Genomic DNA, 18,816 nt, shown 5'->3' with positions numbered 1-18,816 from the left:
TTCTCTCAACTTTTATCTACCCAGCCTGTTATAAAACAGCCACAGTCCTATCCCCCCCAAAAATCCAAGGGCTGACCCAAACAACCCCTCATTCTACAGACATGTCTCTCCCTTCCCTACCACTTTAGGGTTTTCTTTAACAAAACAGTCAATTATCATGAGGTGCACTCACTTACTGACCCTCTTCAATCTAAATTTGAGTCCAAACACTCCACTGAGACAACACTCCATTAACGCTGCCAATACGCTTCCTATTGCCCACCATTTTCACTTCGCCTCCATTGTCCTCCTAAACGTTTCTGTTGCATTCAAGACTGTGGATAAGATCACTCACGTTGGCTTCAAGAACACTATATTCGACCAGATGGCCCATCACTTGGCCCGCTCTAGCTCACCAGACTCAAGCACCTCCTACCCCGACCCCACACACAGTAAATGTTGCTGAAGGATCAATCATACACCCACTTCTAACCCTATACACCTCCTTCCTCCACAAACGAATAGCCTCCTCAGGGTTTAAATATCACTTCTTTGCTAATGATACTCACATCTTCTTCCACTACTCCACCTGCAATCTCTACATGCATAACCAACTGCCTAACTGCAATCAGCCACCAGCTGGCTATACACTGCTTTATGCTCAACTCCTCAAAGACAGGTCTACTTTCTCCCTGCACCCAACCCAAACCCACACACTCCTCTGCCCATCCCTTACCCCCAACGTCCTCACTTCCCTCATTTGTGGCTTGCAACTTGGGGGTTTTCTGACAGTTAATTAAAACACTCCTCGTTGCTTACTGCCACCACCAACAGAACCAAACTCAACCTCTTGATCATTAGAATAATCCACTCACACCGCACTGACCCCTAAACTAAAACATGCATCATTCTGGTGCTCAGCAAATAAGGCTACTTCTTGGTCTACCCATCTGCTCTTTTGCTTCCCTCAACAAAGTCCTCACCTTTGTGGTGCACTCTTTTCAACCTACCATGACCCCACTGAGAATATCACGATTTAAAGGCGCAGAACCACAAAAGTGCCCTAAATGCCAGGAGGTGAATGCTGGATTGATACACATGTTCTGGGCATGTCCTGAAATAAAGTATTGGGGAGAGGTGGCCCAAAGACTGAACGAAAAGGAGATCAACCTAAACATAGACTCAATATGGGCATGTATGGTGGGAGGGTTCCCTAGGCCACGCCAATTGAAACACGTTAGCAAACTCAGAGACTTGGCCTACATACTGGCCAAGCGCAGGATAGCCATGGGGTGGAAAGCACCTGGTAGAACCAAAGTGGGGGTTTGGTGGGCTGATCTCCGTAAATGGACCGAAGCTGAAACAGTTATATGGAGTGAGGCAGCTAACAAAGAGGGTGAAGAAGAAGCGGAAACCCAAACAGCCTGGAGACATCTAGTGGCCACACTCTGAGGCCCCACCCAGAGGGCGCAAGTACAGAATCTCCAGAGAATAAAGACGAGGAAACACCTCTGAGGAATAAAGAGCGGAGGGATGGAGCGGGGTAGGCTTGTTGGAGGGAGGGATAATGGAAACAGTACACATTTACCACATGTCTGCATCATGCAATAGAATATAAGTACTGTGGGAATTGTTGGTTTATTGTTGATTGTTAAATGTAATGTTGGTTTGACTAATAAAAATTGTTTTTAAAAAAAATGGTGGGGCTAGCGCGCACGAAACTGGAAGCTCACTATGCCAAGGACACAGCCCAGACTCTGCTCCGGACCAAGCAGAGCTACTACGTGAATGGCAATAAAGTCAATAAATATCTGGTGAGCAAACCAGCCAAAACCCGCAGACGGAACCACATTACCGCACTGAAAGACCCGAAAGGTAGAACCTTGTACGGAGAAGGGGCGAAACTACAAGTAGCGGCAGCCCATCTGGCCGACACCCTGACCTCAGCCCCCCGCCTGCAGGCCCTCCAGGAACAATTTATAGCAGACGCCCGCTACCACACCTCTCAGAAACTGACAGATTCGCCCTGGAAGCCCCAATCTCGACCGAAGAGGTGGAAGAAATACTCAAAACTCTGAAACCCAGGGCCCCGGGCCCAGGTGGCTTTCCTCCAAAATCTTTTGCCCCCTGCTGCTGTGCCCAATGACAGAGCACTAACTCTTTTTGGGACACAGGCACTATAGCGCCCTCTATGCAAGAGTCTACCATAATCATGGTACTGAAACCCGGCAAGGACCCAAAGATGTGCTCATCGTATAGGCCAATATCCCTGCTCAATGTGGACGCTAATGCCACGGACCACAGATGTTATCGCCCACCAAGGTGACCCTTGAGGCATGGGCGTGGGCCCGGCGGAGGAGGAAGATGCCCAGGGGCCTGAGCCCGCTCTCCCCGGTCATCTGGAACCCTGACTTCTGGCCAGGAATTGAGGCAACTCGTTTCAGCCAATGGACCTCAGGGGCCCTCCGATCGCTATCCCAACTCTACGAGGGCAACAACCCGCTCAGCTTTGAGGAATGCAAAGATCGCTTTCAGCTGACGGAAAGGTTCGCCTAGGTCCAACTTCGCCACTGGATCTCGCAGCCCACAGTCCGTCTGGGAGCCACCCGGGACTTCCACCCACTTGAACAGGTGATGGGGGAAGGCACAGGCCGGGGTCGGATCATTAAAATATATTGCCTCCTCCAGGAGGACATGCTAAAAGTTAGACCTCCATTCATGCCCGGATGGGAGGCGGACTTGGGACGTCGCATAGAAGACAAGACATGGGTGCAGATATGTTCCAGGATCAACTCGACATACAGATGCGTTACAAACAAGGAATGCGCCCTAAAGCTCCTTCACCGCTGCTACTACTCCCCAGTACGCCTGAACCATTGCAACGCTGATATCGACCTGAGCTGCTGGAGACGCTGCAGCGAGCGGGTATCCTTTTTCCACATGTGGCGGGGATGCCCGTCAGTGCAGTCCTTCTGGAGGGAGGCCCTGCGGATCGATGAGGACATCACCCAGCGCAAACTACCGATGGACCCGGAGGTGATCCTTCTCGGGGTGGCGAGGCCAGGCTGCTATCCCAAAACAGGGCAATCTGCCAAACTGCTTACACACCTACTGCTAGCAGCCAAGATCACAGTGGCACGGAAGTGGAAAGCGCAGGAGGGTCCTCTTTTGGCCCTCAGGTGGATACAGGTTTGGGAGATCTTGGTGGCGGAGAAGGTCACAGCGGCTAAGGAGGGTCTCTCCACCGCTTCACTGACTGCTGGGCCCCAGTACTGGACTATTATTCCCGATTATCGGCGTTAACATTTCAACCCCGCCTGGTATCAAATTTTCTGGGCCCCCAAAGCCCTGACGGGTCTCCAACCCATCAGAGCATCACAGACTAAAGGGGCGCCGGGGGAGGGACCACTGGGAGAGGGTACTGATCAAGCTGCATTCATATTAACTGTAAAGGGAGTCACAATAACAAATGTAATGCACAGCCAACGCTGTAACCGTAATAAAATGTTAACTCTCCGAAATCCCTACAAAAGATAGATTCATCATATCAGTCTGAGTCTTTTGGGATACATGAAAGATATTTGCAAGAAAGGTCAGAAATGTACTGGTCAGAAATTGCTTCTAGCCCAGAGATTTATTGCTATGCTTCATGCAAAGATCTGGTACCTACAATCCCAAAAGTGACAGAGGGATACTGCGGTATGTAACAAACAGAACTATATTCGGAATATGTCCCCTCCATCCAAGCCCGAAAACAAGTTCTACCTTTTGAATTACCCGGTGCATGCATTTGGATTGTAATAGACTTCCCGAATTACACAACAGCCCATTGGCCACAAATCCCCTTAACTGACTGTGTCCCGCACTATGCCAAATGAGTATAATGGTCCTTAGTCAGATATCCTTCCAGTGTTTCAATGTTATGATTGACGGGACAGCTTCATATTCCTTGCATACAATTGTGTCCTTAAGTTTAATTTATTATTGTACTATAACCCTAATATATCAGGTATTTTTTATGAATCATGGAAAAACCAATTAACCCATTTTTTTTAAAGTTTCAAAGTTGTGATAGACTAAAAAAAGCGAAATGATGCATTTGTGAACGGGCACATTGTCATGCAAAGGTTCATGCAAGATAAAACGGGTTAAAGGTCAGCATCTCTCACATAAGGACATCAACACTCACCATTTAAAACACACTTTTTGAAAATTAAGATACCTACCTTATATGCCTGAAATAAATCAATTGCTCTTGATACATCAAACTTTCGTGCCATTAAGAATTTCACAGCTGTGTTGTGAGGTACTGAAACAACATTTGGCTGTTCTCGGATTGTCAGTTCTATTAAAAACTCTTCAACAGCCTGTGATAAAAAAAATGTACAATATTAAAGCAAAACTTTTAGTCATGAAATGCTTGTACAGTTATTGCTCCCATGAATTGGCAAAACGTAGCTTATCCGCGCAGAAAACTATGGAACAATATTTGTTTTATTTTAATAATATGATATGTCACACAACCTACACATTCAAGCAAAAGACCCATATAAAAATATAACGCAAAGTTACAAAATGTACACTAATGTTCAATTACATTATCTTGACATTATTCAATAATAGTCAATTCCAGCCATTCTACAAGTCGCATCACAACTAACCATTATCATTTATCACTACCTGATAAAAAGTCTGCCATCTCAAGCAATTCCTTAAAATATCTTTCAACAGTAAAGCTATTGTTCCTCAAACAACAGTCCGTACTTGTGACAGAATGCCATCTGCAAGGTTACGCAATCCTGAGCTTTTTTTAATTTTTGCTATGAGAAACTTCTGGTTTTCGCAGAAAGTGAGCTCTTCTAAACAGGTCTCACTTTCCAATGGATCATGTGAAAAAATACTGTTCATGCACCAGCTGCTGGAATCAAATTAATTCTAACAGCAATGAGCTGACTTTAACAGAGGGCACCCATAATTTAATGGCTTGGCTAAATATACATATAAAGCTATATCTAGCTTGATTTAGTGACAGAAGAGGAGATAGTTAAAAATACCAAAAACCCAAAGAGCTATATGCATATTGCTTCTGGACTTGGTAGGCCCACCAACACAAAGCATGGACCGACCCAGAAAGTGCTTTTTTCTCCTCTGTTAAGACTTCACCTTCATGGGAGAGCAGGGCCTCCTCCAGGGCCGGGGTGAAGGCTGGGAGCTCTGCAACACAACATATCAAACTAGGGGGAGAATTGATGGAGTCCTTTCAATTTCAGGCAGAAGAGGCAGGGTACAGTGCAGGCACAGAGAGGACCTATACACGCAAGAAGGGACAAGCCGTTTTAAATATGCTTGGGCCACAATTCCTTCCTGGGACCCCTTTGCTTTATGCAGACAAGGCACTCTGGGGGCTGACATAAGGAACACATCTTGTGAAATGGCCAGCCCAGCAAATTTCCACGACAACATTCCTTGCTTGGAAGGGCAAACAATGAACTTACCTTTCCTCAGAGTGCTAGTGGAGAGTCTCGCAGCAACTCTAAAAGAAGCAGTCTTGGGTCTCTGCCATTTCGAGACAATTAAAGCCACTGCAGGCGCTGTAAACACATTGGAGCTGCAGGAAAGACCTAAAGGTGCTGCCTGTATCACTCTGTACAACAAACCACTTTGAACGCCTTTGAACTGCGCTGATTCGAACATCGCATGCATGTCCATAGTTTCTTCAAGGCATTGCCGGATGTTGAACCGCACCACTTAGTTGAATCGTTGCTTTGATCCACCGAGACCCAGTCAAACCTTTGAACCACATGGATTTAAACTTTGCCACTTGTCTAAAGGTTTTTTAAACCTTAAGCCGTTGCCGACTATTGAATTGTACTGCACTGCTGAATCCTGTTGAACCAACTTGAACCTGAATTAAAGCACCAGAAAGTGCCTCAAAACCTGTCTCGAGAACGTCGAGATTCATACAGTCTATTCATGACTGGGCCACACTTGGATAAGGCTTGGAAATCCCAGAATAACCATTTTGGAGTTTAAAATGGGGTACACCATAAGGTGATGCTCGGGTAAACAAGCCTGCCTCCATCAGCGTGAAGAATGCTCACCAAACCTCCAGGATTGCCCAAGTTCACCTTCGAGGCAATCATACATTCAACACTACATTGTAAACCAACATACAATTCTCTAAATCAGCCTGAGAATACAACCCAATTATCAGAACGCCTAGGGACATATCATCCTCCTCTCTTTTTCAGGACTATGGTTGTCCCCATGCTATCACAACAAACCTTTCACTGCTGCATCTCTCCCTCCCTCCCTTCTTTTGTTTGTACCCATCTATTTTCACTTCCCCAAATCCCTCAGATTTTCCTTGCTCTTTTTCTTTCCTTCAGCAGACTAAGGTTGGGATACACCGAGCAGGGGCACCACAGACATGCCTATGTGCTTTGAAACTACTTCACACAGTGGTGACTTGACAGTATAAAAGTCTAGTAAGGGGACATAAAATATCCCCCATCTTTCAAAAACTCCCAAAGCTGTACCCAAATATAGCATGGCATGCAATATGCTGCAAGAAACAAATACCTCTATGTCTATGTCTTTGTGCTTAGAACGCGCTGAAAGCCTGTGGGCATCAGGGCGCGGGGAGCGCAGAGAACTTCAATTCACATTAAAGTACTTTCCGAGTGTATGGTGTCTCCACCATTCTAAGGATGCATCAGGAAACTACTGACTTATTGGAATAAAAAGGTTTTTAAGGCTTTCCTGAAACTGAGATAATTACCCTCTTGTCTGAGGGACACTGGTAATCCATTCCAATATTTGGCCGCCCTAGCAGGGAAGGATCTTCCCCTTCCTGTTGCTCGTTTGACCTCAGGTATGGTCAAAAGACCTGTGTCTAATGATCTTAGACATCTTAAGGGCACATACCTAACACATTTTTTTTTAAATAAGCCGGTGCTTCCCCAAAAAGACATCTGTGGACTATTGTCATTGCCTTAAATTTTACTCTATTCTCAGCCAGTGCAATTCTCTTCTTCCTTCTGATATATGGTCCTTCTGATTTTTCTTTTTGATGATGCGAACCGCATAGTTTTGCATTACTTGGCATTTATTTACCTCTCTCTTAGGAGCTCCCAGTAGCAGAGCGTTGCCATAATCCAAACGGGACAGCACGATTGCTCTCGCAATGGTGGCTGAGTTGATTTTGTTTATAAAGGGTCTAATAGCCCGCAGAAGGCGTAGATAGTACCAATTATTTTTATGCAGGAGATATCCATGGATCAATTTCTTCTCTCTAAAGATGATGGCTCTGTGTTGTAGCTTGTCTGAACGCATTGCAAAGATGACAGATTGTGGTACTCGGGCTACATAGCAACCATGAATATAACAAGCTGCTTTAGGTCTTCCCCATGCCACCTTCTTTATTCATTTTAAGATTGCAGTGTTAGCGAAGGACAGCAACTTGACCAGGCAAAGTCAACTTTTACTTCTGGTTACTTGATGGCCTACAGGCCTCGGTTGATATGTCACAAAAACAGTTCAGCAAGAGCTCTTTCTAAAATGATGTATGGGTTCATTCTGTTTCAGTACCTGCAGAGTTTCCAAAACCTATAAATCTCTAAAATCCCAATTTTCATGTTCATGTGAAAACAATCTTTTGAGCTAGTATCCTATGCAGGAAGGGGAACGGCATTTTGCCACCTAATAAGAGGTTCCTGAACTAATTATAATAAAAAAAGAAATCCACTAGTGGGCGTGTGGATAATGGTGGCTTGCTAGCACATCTCTGCTATCCAACCCACCCTGAACCCTGAGAAAGCACAGTTGGGAGCGGATAAACAAACTAAATGCTGGAAAAGCTAGGTGAAATACAGCACCACCCAAAGAAGGAAAGGAAACCCCCTGGGAGGAGCAAACAAAGTGAGCAGTGGAGAGGACCGAACACCCCCCACCGGATCAATCAACGAAAACAAGACAGCAAGCCCAGAGGTAGGGTTGTATCAACCTGATGATGTTTGGTGCTGGTCCAAGGACAAGGCAGCGACTGCCGCAAAACACCAGTGACGAGGGTCACTGGGAGCTAACAACAAGGCTTTGGGGAGCGGGCAGTGGTACCATTGGGTTGCCGTGGCTGGGCCTAGAGTGATGGCCCTGCCTCTCAGGAAGCACGATGGGCGCGGATACCACCTGAGGTCCATGGACCTCCGACACGAGTAAGACATCTGCTGGGGGTACGAGCTGTCGGAGATCCGGAATAAGCCGATTAACGTATTGCCCAAAAGTGGCATGGAGACAGTGTGCAGGGGGAGAGGAACGTCTTGTGAGGAGAGTGCTAACTAGGACTCAAGCCACACATGGGAGCGGGTTCTCTGGGGCCGTACCCTCTGTTGCTGGCAGGTTAGTCACAGCGCACATGGGATCTCCTGAGCATAGGGGCCGAATCCATGGTCCCAGCTCCATGAGTAGGAGGCTGAAATGTGGTAACCCCCATCAGAGGAACATTTCTGTTCTTTGACCCACGGCCTCAAGCGATAAAAGCCCACTAGCGAGTGAGGGTCTGAGTTACCGCCCCACATCAATACCACTTTCCTCAATATTCTGAGCGCAAGGAAGCAGCATCTAGGGATCCGTCACCTCAAGATAACTAGACACCACTGACACTGATCACTCCTCTCTCCTCACTGCTGGGACTCGCCAAGACCGGCAACAGACAGAATCTGGGAAACGGCTTGCTGTGATCGGGCGGGGAAGCAAGAACCCGTGTCAGGTGCACTCTGAGGAGCGAGGTGGCAGAGAGGAAGGAGCTCAGGGAGGCAGGAGAGAAGAACAATCAGGTTGGCAGGCTGACTTAGGGCAGAGACCAGAGGAAGAACAAACAAATTTGCGCATAAGGAGGCAGTCTGGCCAGGAGCAACAGGGTAGGTATGTAGAGAAGGGCTAGAAAAGGCCACACAACAGAGATGCACATATACATTCAAAACCCTCAAGGGGCAAGGAGGTGTAGCGTGGCGGTAGTAGTCTATGCCCCTTTTCCCTTGAAGACCTGCTAGAAGCAAAGAGACTGGTTAGATGGAGGCTCGACAGAGGGGCTGAGAGAAGCTCAAAAGTGTGACCAACTAAAAACAACAAACGCTATCCCCTGCAGACTAAATGAGTTGGAAGATGTCTCTCCATAAATACCAGAGAGAATGGTAGTGGCGGAAATCAGAGAAAACTAGATAGAGATACCAACGTGCGAGAATGTGCGGAAGATGACCAAGCAGCCAAAAAAGGGGATACAAAAATCAATCCTGGAGGAGATTAGAGTAACGCGAGCTGAAGTAGATCTACGACTAGACCAGTTAAAGGATGGAAATGACTCGGTTGAGGAGCGAGTTCAAGGATTGGAGGTGAATCATTCGTTGGTCAACATACAACACAAATTGATGTCAGGTTGTCAGAGCTTGAAAGGAGCAAGCAGGAACATCGCCTAAAGCTTGATGACACTGAAGACCGTGAGAGGTGGTGCAGGGATTCCGGAACAAGCTAAGGAATCAACAAAAGATGTGGAAAATGCAATCAATGATATCATCAAAATACTCTTCGCAGATGAAGAGGTCTGAAAGTAACTCGGGATAGAGCACAAAGAGGTGGAGGAGTCGTACAGGACAACCCAGAGTGGTTGCGGCACGTTTCCACTATTACTCAGAAAGGGCGAGAAACCTGAATAAAGCGAGTAGTGGTGCACATATTGACCACAACGGATCGAGGATAGGCATCTTCTAGGACCTCTCAAAGCATAACCTGGCACGACGCAAGATGTCTAAAGAAATGACCCAGTCGCTCTTGTTTTAGAGGGAGTGGGAGACCTACAGGCTGGTCACTGAGGATGAGATATGAAGGGTGACAGCTGATCCAGTGCGAACAGCCATGCCCGGTGGAGCAAAGACAAGAGAAGAGGGCTAAAAGGGCCTCATGTTATTTCCACAAATGTGGTAATTTACTTAGTGGAAATTACATCAACAGTTTACTTCGAAATTAATTTTTGGGTGGGTTAAGGGGTAAAAGGTGGGGTGGACAGGGGGTTGGGGTAGGGGTTATAATGAAGAGGTAAGGGTTTTTGCAGGGATCCCCCCATAAAATAAATACACTTTGGAATAAACTGTTGAAGTAATTTACCACAAAGTAATTTACTTTGTGGAAACGACATGGAGCCAGTTAAAAGGTATCCAAGAGGAAGATACCTCTTCAATAAGGAGGAGTACCAGGGCTAACGCTCGACAGTGGCATCAATCTATGTCCCAAATTTAGGACAAATCTACTTCTGGAACTAGGTTAGCTAGAAGCTAGGAAGGTTCGTAGAGGTGGCCCTAGTGGTCGTGGAGGAGGGCGGGGGGGGAAATGACTTCAACATTTCCACATGGTCCTGGACCCCGTGGAGGATAGGCTTGGGAGGTGTGGATCACAGTGGCAAAAGAGACAAAAAAGGCAACATTTTCCATAGTATAAACAGTGAGCTGGGGTGGTGGGACACATGGAGGGAGAACAGGGGGGGGGAGGAAAGAGACTAAACCTTCCATTCACAGGCACACGACTCTTACGCACACATCAATTTCATGATGATGGATGCAACTCTTCTGCCATGGATAGTAAAGATGGAACAGTCAGATCATGACTTGGTTATGTGAAAAACCAGAGGGTGTTTCACAACCTAGTCCCTGGGGATCCCGTACTCAAGTGGCCAGGGAAAGGCCATCAATTTTGGATCCCGACCCTGGAGGTGGACAAGCGAGGGAGGATCACCCGAGTAGGGGGTCATCGGGCAGTGGGTGTGAAGCAGCCAATGGTGAGACATGGTATCCCCCTTTTTCCACAACCCACTTAACCACTAGCTGGGCTTACTTTATGGGAAACTACAACTCGCATAATTCCTCCCCACTTTGTCTTGACAAAAGTACTGCACCATGGAAGATGAGGAATGAGGCTAGAGGGATTACCTCCCCTGACGTGCCTTGGCCCTGTCCCTGTAATAAGGCCAGGCATTTACACCTGCCACTTATTAGCACTTCAGGTGAAAATAAAAGGTGGCCCGCACAGGCACACTTTGAGCGAGCTGGGCACGAGAAGGAACAGTTCCTCCAAGGCTGATGCAGACCGGACAGTGTAAGCTGAAAGGCCAACGGCTGATCTACAGTTGAAAGGATCAAGAGAAGGCCAGGCAAGATTTCCATGCTTTCAGGAAGCCTTGAGTGTTCGAAAAGCAAAGCCGAGCGAGCAAAGGAAAGAAAACTTCAAGTTGCTGAAAGGCAGCCCGCGACCCTCCCGGGTGAATGGACAAGTTGGGGAGGAGCAGAGGAGGCGTTGGTAACAGCCTGGAGCTGCAAGTGAAGATAAAAAACATTCAATTAACACGACCAGTGAGTTATCCAGGGGAACAAAAGTAAGGTTGTTGTTAAAGGGAAAGTGACTGTAACTTTGCAAGTTGAAAGTTGCGCGTGTGCCGATAAAACGCAAGTGAAGAGAAATATTGTAAAGAAAAGGATGCAAAGTAGCAGAGTGGTCCTGTGAGGTGAACTCGCACATTCGAAAGTCTCTGAGAAATGTTAGAAGTTGTGAAAGATATTACAGCAGAGGTCGAAGGAAAGTAAATTGTACAAGTGCAACACAAAAGATATGAATTGTGAATATGCCAAGGCGGCAAAGATTGAAATATATATATATTCAGAAAAATAAACTTTGTTAAAGGGACGTGATGGTTAAGTTGCGCTACTGAAAACCTATGAAATTCAGTGAAATAAACTTTGCTAAAGGGATGTTATGGTTCGGGGCCTGGAACACTGTCTGTAGAACACCCGCACGCATGCGTAGACCCGACCCCACGCATTTGGTGTCCTACAGACAGCCGTCCCATTCGCCAGCGTTTCCTCGACGTCATCATGTGACCGCACCCGCGCTAAGCGTAACGAACACTGTCCGGGCCCCCGGACACCTAAAAAGTGTTTTTTTCAGCAATGCAAGGTATTTTCCTGTGAAAGTTCAGCCTTGCAACATGTGCCACACTATGGGCCTCATTACACGGTAGGCGGTGGACCAAGGTGCTATTAGCACCTTGGTCCATGCCGGTAAATTACCGGCACCGCCTTGGCGGAAAGGGGAATTACCGCCCTACTCCAAGGTTGGTGGGGCGGTAATTCCCCCTTCCACCATTGCCCTTGGCCATTCCCATTTTTGCCCCATAGGGCATAATGGGAATGGGGAAGGTGCTAATTACGGAACCGCAAATTTGCGGTGCCGTAATTAGCACCAAGGTCCCTTTGCGGGTTGGGTTTTAACGCCTGCAAAAAGCAGGCGTTAAATTCAAATTCCCCAACCCGCAAAGGGACCTCGTAGTACAGCGGTAAGGGTTAATGGTCACCGTTACCATTCAAACCAGGCACAGTGCTCCACACCACCTCCACTCCTTTTACATCAAAGTTCTTTCACACATTTCTATATTTTTCATACTGCTCCAAACCATTCACAAACATATCTCCAAGCACCACCACCCTGATTTTCTCCACCTTTGCCATCTTCACTACAGACAGCCCCTCTCAATACGAAACAGACCACCACCTGATTGGCTAATCCTCAAAATACACTCCCATTTCATGCTCGGAAGCCCCAGATGTGGCATGTCCTGTCTGCGAATAGCCGCCCTGTCCGCAGAGCGCATTAGTAACACTGGGGCAGCCCTTCTACCCTTTCCACTTCACTCTCTGCACCATTCCCTCATTGGCTACTATTAAGCAGTCACACAACCATCCACCAATCGCATGCAAGACCTCTACAGTTCACTCGATCATCACAATTCAGCACTTTAGATGTACTGTTGATTACTCAGAGTATAATTGAGCTGTGACTGCAAAGCACCTACAGCAACTACTAGTAAACTCTCCAACATTTCTACTTGCAGATTCATGCACATCCACATGCATGAATACAAAGTACAGGTATGAATATTTTTTGCACAATACATCATACATGCCAACATTCCGACAAACCTGGCAGGCACATTTGCTCCGAAAATCGGGAGACATGTGTGTCATAAGAATGCATTGGTCAAAGATGTATTTTCAGCAGGAGAATGTGAAAAACAACAATATTTTTCACGGATAAATGGGGAGTCCCCCGACGAAATCGGGAGGATTGGCATGTATGGTACATGTACATCCCTTGTATAAATGCATATAAACAGAGTAACTGCCACTTACCCTGTGTAACCTGTAAAACAAGCTTACTGTCATTTCTCCCATCTGCTATGAACGAGTGTCACTTGCAAAGTTGTCTGCTCTCCAAATGTTTTATTTACCCTTATTATTAACTGCAATGTGCAAACTGTTATTTTCTTCATTCATTCTATCATTTCTGTAACCACTGCCACGTATTTAACCACATTTCAACCATGATAGCATTTAATGTATTATAGTGTATAAAATGTACATATAATTTCCTTTCTATACATTCTGCATACTTCACATACATTCTATCATTTCAACTTCCTTTACAAATGACTATATTAGTAATCAGACAACACAGAGCTATCTAACAAAGTGCCATTGCATGTTAAAATATGGGAGAAATAACAGTATAATTATGGAAAAAGGCTTTCTAGTGCGTTATAAAATTACACGCTGCCAGGAGGAGTACATCCATCTTTATTTATACAGATAGCCAATATCATTTCAAAGGCTCCCAGCTGAAACACCACCACTGCCTCTACAACTGTTCTTCCAATCTAGACAGCTCTCTCATTCCAGCTGGTTGCCCATTCCGTTCTAGATTTCACAACAGCATTCCACTATGCAAAGGTGCAGTCATATCTATCACATCATCTACAACTATGTACAGTGTTGTAAAGCAAGACATACAACATCTGCCCCCTTCCCTTCAGTCTGCAACACAAGCACCAGGTCCTTCCTTGCAACCCTTACTTTATTTCAGACTCTCCCATCTCCAAGCACCACAGAATCACCCAGTACTTTAGTAATCACCTACTGAGTAATAAGCTGCTGACACCATCAAATCCTTCTGATTTATTTCCCACACCTTCACAAATACATACATTGCATACTTTTACAAATAGTTTGTAAAAATAGCAAACAAAGCATACGATTATTTCTTTTATCTCCTAACATCCAATAACACCGCCTTACAAAGCCAAGTGTGCTCTGTGCGTTTACACATTTCTAAAGCACATTCAACTAACAGATTCTAAATAAAATAGACAGAATGCGCATAGGCAAAGAAAAGTGCATGTACATGTTATGCACAGTTATTAGAAAGCACTACTACTGCAAATACAAAGAAATCCATGTCTACATTAACAACAGTGCTATTAACACACATATTTACTAACTTCTTTCTTTCACAATTACAGTGAAGACCACTCTCCTGAAAAGCAGCAGCGTCTGAAGTACGAATGAGAACTACGCTTTCCATCCAAAAAAGTAAGTGCAATACTGCCATAATGTTCTGTTACTCAAACACCGTAGAATTCTAGTATTCTAGAACAATTGTATTAACCTTGCAACATTATATTCAGTATTAGTGCTTCTCCTCACCAGCTACATACATTCTATTGCAAAGTGAACAGCAGTATATTAACACACAAATACAAGAATAGCCTTCCCAACCTGATGTAGCAGCCCATTGCACAATCACACACCTCTACATACTTCCTTCCCATCATACTCAGACACTCATGCACAAAGCACACATGCACTGCACAAAATCCCAACCCACACTTTCTTTTTTCGCCAACAGACCCCAAAGAATGCCTACCAAAAAGCAACTCCGTCGAAAGCAACGCAAAAGTAAACAAAATCAAACAAACGCTCCAAAATAAGCATCCAACCCTAGCAGAATTTGTACAAAAAGTTCAAACAAAACAAGCGAAACAAAACAAGCTTCCAGTATAGAAACTTTGCCTCCTCTTTCAAAATGTAAAACGAAACAGAAAGTGATTAACAACACGGCAGCTACCACTAATGCTAACACTGCACCTATAAATCTTGATGTAGCGGCAAGTAAGCATACCAAAGAAATTCTTTTACAAAAAATGTTCTGCCAGAGTCCTTCAGAACCTTATAAAAACAGCAGAGAAATCTTGCAGAACCCTTAAAACCTACTGTAGAAAATTAATCCTAGAAGCTCTTATAGACAGTGCAATCCTTCTCAAAAGGAAATTATATATTTTAGTTTTAAACAGAATTAAACCACTAACAAAACTAAGAACTAAACTACAAAAAAGACTTCTCAAAACGGAATATCAACAAAGATAACTTCACAAACATCTGCGGAGGTGAATGGAGTCACACCACGAGCACAGAACCATATTACAATGAAGAAGCATACAAACAAAAACAAACCATTCCAATTGCCATACATAGCAGTGGACGAGGGTATGAAAAACTGAATAATACCATTATGGAACAAGAAACGCTGCTCACAAAAATATCCCCAGAAAACTCAGCATCACCTGTCCATTCCACTAAACCAATACGTCCAGTCTACAAATAGCCGTGCACATCAATGTGTAACATTGCCAAAAAATCTTTCAAATCTTTATACCAGTTCCTCAACCAGTATGTGAAAGGCAAATACAAAATGAAACGACTACAAAATACAGACCCCTGTCCAGTGCGCAAATACACAGGACTACAAGGACATTCATTAGCCTACATTTGTGGACCTATTTGCAAAAGCACCTTCCACCATATCAAAATGATATCAACACATCATTCAACTATAAGAAATCTGGTCCATAAACTGTACTATGCCAAAAGTCCTGCTTTAGCAAATTTAAATAACAATCTTCTACATGGTACAGCCAAACAACTACTCAAAGAAATAAAGCATATCCAAAGAAAATATTTTGGAATTGAAAGCCACTTACAAAATACAATAGATTTACAACAGACTAGCAATGGCAACCTTCTTTTACACACATACATAAAGTGTGTGTGTGTGTTATATATATGTATATATATACACACACACACACACACACCAGGAGAAATCTGCTCTCTAGAGCCTGTGAATGTATCAAGATATTTCCATCTATCGCTTCATTGCTATGCTACACTTCATTTGTAATAAACTGTTCCTCCCCTCAGAAGTGCAACCCTTCTTTTGGAGAAAAGAATACCAAGCCAGAGGAGCGCCACACATCACATGCTTTTGTGGATTTAAGATGCGCCTAAATTTAGTCAGGATAGTGATGCCACTGTTTTGCAGTTCATCCAAAAATATGTCACTTGTGAAATCCCTTCACAAACAACATATAGTGACCTTCATGCACAAGTTTTACAATTTCAAAGACACAAATGTGGAAAATATGGTTGTCGCAAATATAAAAACAAAGGGAAATACTACACCAAATGCCGCTTTGGTTTCCCTAGACCAGTGTCAACAACAGGGCAAGTAAACAACTTCAAGTCTTCAGTTAGACATAGTGTCAAAAGGTAAATCACCTAAGAACACATTACATAAAAAGAACAGAAGAATAAAAATACATCAATGATTACAATGCAATCATTGCCCTCCTATGGAATGCAAACATAGATGTGCAGTACATTGCAGACAATCCACTGCAGTCGCACGATATGTCACAGCCTACTTAACCAAAGCAAAGAAAACAGAGCTTCAGGACCTCTGGGATGACATATCATCTTACAAAACACAAATCACAGAAATTGGACAGATTAGGCAAAAATGCTCTCTCATAGAGAATGTGGCTGCTATGAAGCTGCAGACTGTTTAACCGGTACTGCCTTGTATGGAAAATCTGACAATATAGTAAGTCTTCGTCCTGCTAAATCTAGAAAAAGAGTTCTCAAATCATATGAGGACATAGAAACAATAGCCAAAACTGATCACAACGGCCAAGACATGTTGGAAAACAATTTACTAGACACATACTACCCAAACAGGAGTACACTTGGAAAACATGTCTCTACCAAGTAGCCAAAACTTCCCATACAAAAATATTATTAAACCAGACGAAAAGAAAGGTAGATACAGAGTAGCAAATTGTGAAGGGAGCTTAGTGAAACTTACCAAACACAGCTTGATTAACCATATCAAATTGTCATTAGAAACTCCTCAACATAAATAACTGTATTACATGTCCCTGCTACAACTTTTTAAACAATGAAGAAAAGAAGAAGAGTTACTGGATATGTATGACTCCTATGAAGACGCTTTCAAAGCAAATGAAAGCACTATAACAAACAAACTTTACACAGTACCAAACAATGTTGCACAATGAACAGCAACAGGAAGAAAAACTCCATGCCCAACTAGATGTGGACACTCCTGACAGTAGTCAACCTTCTGTAACAGGAAGCCAAGAACCACTTGGACAGCCACTAATAGCAATTGAGGCAGAATCACCCCTGACAGAAGTAGAAAACACCATGTGTCAGTAGGAGCAATCTACAGAAGACTTTGCTGTACTGAAATCACAACTAAACTATGAGCAGCGTAGCATTTTCCAAGAAATAACAAAACAAATTGAACATGGTGTGCAACATGAAAATAAAAACTGTACCTGCCAAGATTACAAACCTATACTGCTATACGTGAGTAGTCAAGCTGGTTCAGAAATGACATTCTTAATCAAAATCATCAGCAAGTCCCTTCAACAATTGACAAACAACAAACTGTCAGCTGTTGTAACTGCCCCCACAGGTTTAGCTGCCTACAACATAGGCGGTGTGACTTTACACTGATTACTACTCCTTCCAGTAGAACACCAAAACAAATGAGACTATTACAAACGTTCTACAGAAGCTGCAATGGAACTATGCAGTTTTTTCAAACAAATGAAAATGCTGCTAATAGATGAGGTGAGCATGGTCTCCAACCTAATGTTGGCTTTAATTCACCTCAGACTACAAGAGGTCCTCAAAATAGACTACGAAGAGCTCGTTGGAGGAAAACACATTATTGTTTTCAGAGATCTTCTTCAATTGACACCAGTGAAAGGTGAACCTATTTTTAAAACCTTAGGGCACATACTGTGCCGTAAAACTCTTGGCAGCATAGGAAATGTCAACCTTTGGCAACATTTCCAATACAGAGAATTAACTGAAAATATGTGGCAGTCTGCAGACCTGACATACGCCAACATTTTAAAAAGTATTAGAGTTGGTGTACTATCTCAAGAAGCACAAACTATATTAAAAACCAGGCACATCCATGCACTCTATGGCCATAACTCATGTGCTACTGATGTCATGGAACAATTAGCACACAAAAATGTCAATTGTATGTCCTTAATGCCAACTCTTGCAAGCTGTTCAAAATGTTACGAAACAATGTTAAAAAAAAGAAATGCAACCAATAGTTCAAATTGCCTCCACAGACAAACTGGACGTACATGGTATGACACTACCCATGTGTCAACAAGCCACAACAAGGCTAAACACCTTGGAAAACTCTATCTCTAACACAGCTGGTTTGGAGAAAATATTAAAATGATCTTTAAACTGTAGAGTAATGCTTAAACGTAACCTTGACGTGGACCAAGGACTAGTTAATGGAGCACTTGGTACAGTTGTTGGCTTTTAAACATACTCACGTGACAACAAGATTCAATTTGTCAATATTCTCTTTGACAAACTATCTGAAGTTAAAAGGATAGGACGCTCAACAGCTTCCTTCTTTTCAAAGACATTTATATACGCAGAGAACAATTTTCTCTAACTCTAGCATACGCAGTCACCATTCACAAATCGCAAGGTCTTACCCTAGATAAAGCATTGATAGATATTGGTACCACAGTCTTTAAAGAAAGCATTAGCTATGTAGCACTAT

At 43.9% G+C, this 18,816-nt stretch overlaps 1 protein-coding gene across 2 annotated transcripts in view; it reads right to left on the bottom strand.

Moving 5' to 3' along the window:
• The window catches only part of LOC138510587 (tyrosine-protein phosphatase non-receptor type 9-like), a 1,111,802-nt gene that overhangs the window by 1,037,050 nt on the left and 55,936 nt on the right, over window positions 1-18,816 (bottom strand). For both annotated transcript variants that reach the window (XM_069626356.1, XM_069626357.1), the window contains exon 2: window positions 4,206-4,346. In XM_069626356.1, the coding sequence (XP_069482457.1) occupies window positions 4,206-4,346 (141 nt within the window). The remainder of the gene's footprint in view (window positions 1-4,205; window positions 4,347-18,816) is intronic.

This window comes from Ambystoma mexicanum, chromosome 6p (genome assembly GCF_040938575.1).
Source record: "Ambystoma mexicanum isolate Mex_15411 chromosome 6p, UKY_AmexF1_1, whole genome shotgun sequence".
Lineage (NCBI taxonomy): Eukaryota > Metazoa > Chordata > Amphibia > Caudata > Ambystomatidae > Ambystoma > Ambystoma mexicanum.
Note: the sequence above shows the minus strand (reverse complement) of the source record. Positions and strands in the feature narration are given on the sequence as shown.